The sequence below is a fragment of the Sinocyclocheilus anshuiensis genome, unplaced genomic scaffold (assembly GCF_001515605.1).
Source record: "Sinocyclocheilus anshuiensis isolate Anshui unplaced genomic scaffold, SAMN03320099.WGS_v1.1 scaffold923, whole genome shotgun sequence".
Classification (NCBI taxonomy): domain Eukaryota; kingdom Metazoa; phylum Chordata; class Actinopteri; order Cypriniformes; family Cyprinidae; genus Sinocyclocheilus; species Sinocyclocheilus anshuiensis.
In genome coordinates this window covers 560,817-561,551 of record NW_015544138.1, presented here as the reverse complement: position 1 = coordinate 561,551, position 735 = coordinate 560,817, and the positions used below count along the sequence as shown (strand labels likewise).

At 43.9% G+C, this 735-nt stretch overlaps 1 protein-coding gene across 3 annotated transcripts in view; it reads right to left on the bottom strand.

Annotated features, from left to right (window-relative positions):
- irak4 (interleukin-1 receptor-associated kinase 4) overlaps positions 1-735 on the bottom strand; it is a 16,236-nt gene that overhangs the window by 8,264 nt on the left and 7,237 nt on the right. For all 3 annotated transcript variants that reach the window (XM_016494756.1, XM_016494757.1, XM_016494758.1), the window contains exon 6: positions 299-523. In XM_016494756.1, coding sequence (XP_016350242.1) covers positions 299-523 — 225 coding nt within the window. The remainder of the gene's footprint in view (positions 1-298; positions 524-735) is intronic.

Here is a 735-nt window from a genome sequence, read left to right as displayed (position 1 = left end):
GGGTGTGTTAGAACGAGCCGTTTTAGGAGGGCGTGGCTGACTCTTAACTTTTATAAAAAATATCTCTTTGTATTTAAGACTTTAGTCTTTGCAGCTTTAGGGATCTTATCTATTCACGAACAGCTTGTGACACTCCAAAGAGAAAGGAAAACTTGAAACCGCATCATATGACCCCTTTAAAAACTGTGCTAAAAATGCTTCCGTTTACAGAACGTGTGTGTGTGTGACACAGAAAGCAGGCCACGTGACGAGGCTTCTGGAGCATCTGGTTTGATGCTGGTTTTGTGTTTGCGCTTACCTCTTGACGTCTCGGTGGATGTGGTTGTTGTGATGCAGGTACTGCAGTCCCCTGGCGGCTCCTGCGCTGATGCAGCATCTGCTGAGCCACGAGAGAGCTGAAGCCCCGTCTGCACAGGCCAGCCGCTCCAGCAGAGACCCCCCGGGCATGAACTCATACACCAAACACAGATGCTGCCCGTCGCCGGAGAAGCCCACCATGCTCACCAGATTCTCATGCTTCAGACTGAGAGACAACATGCATTTCTTCTTTTAGCCGAATCTCTTGTCCAAAGTGATTTACAAAAACCGCCGTAAAAAAGACTGCTCTATACTTCTAGAAAAATAGATCTGTAGTTTCTTTCCACTGTACATTTACCTTTATAAAATAAAATATACAGAATATTCAATCCTTACATTTTTAGAATGTAATAAAAAACTATAAATGAGGAATACAAA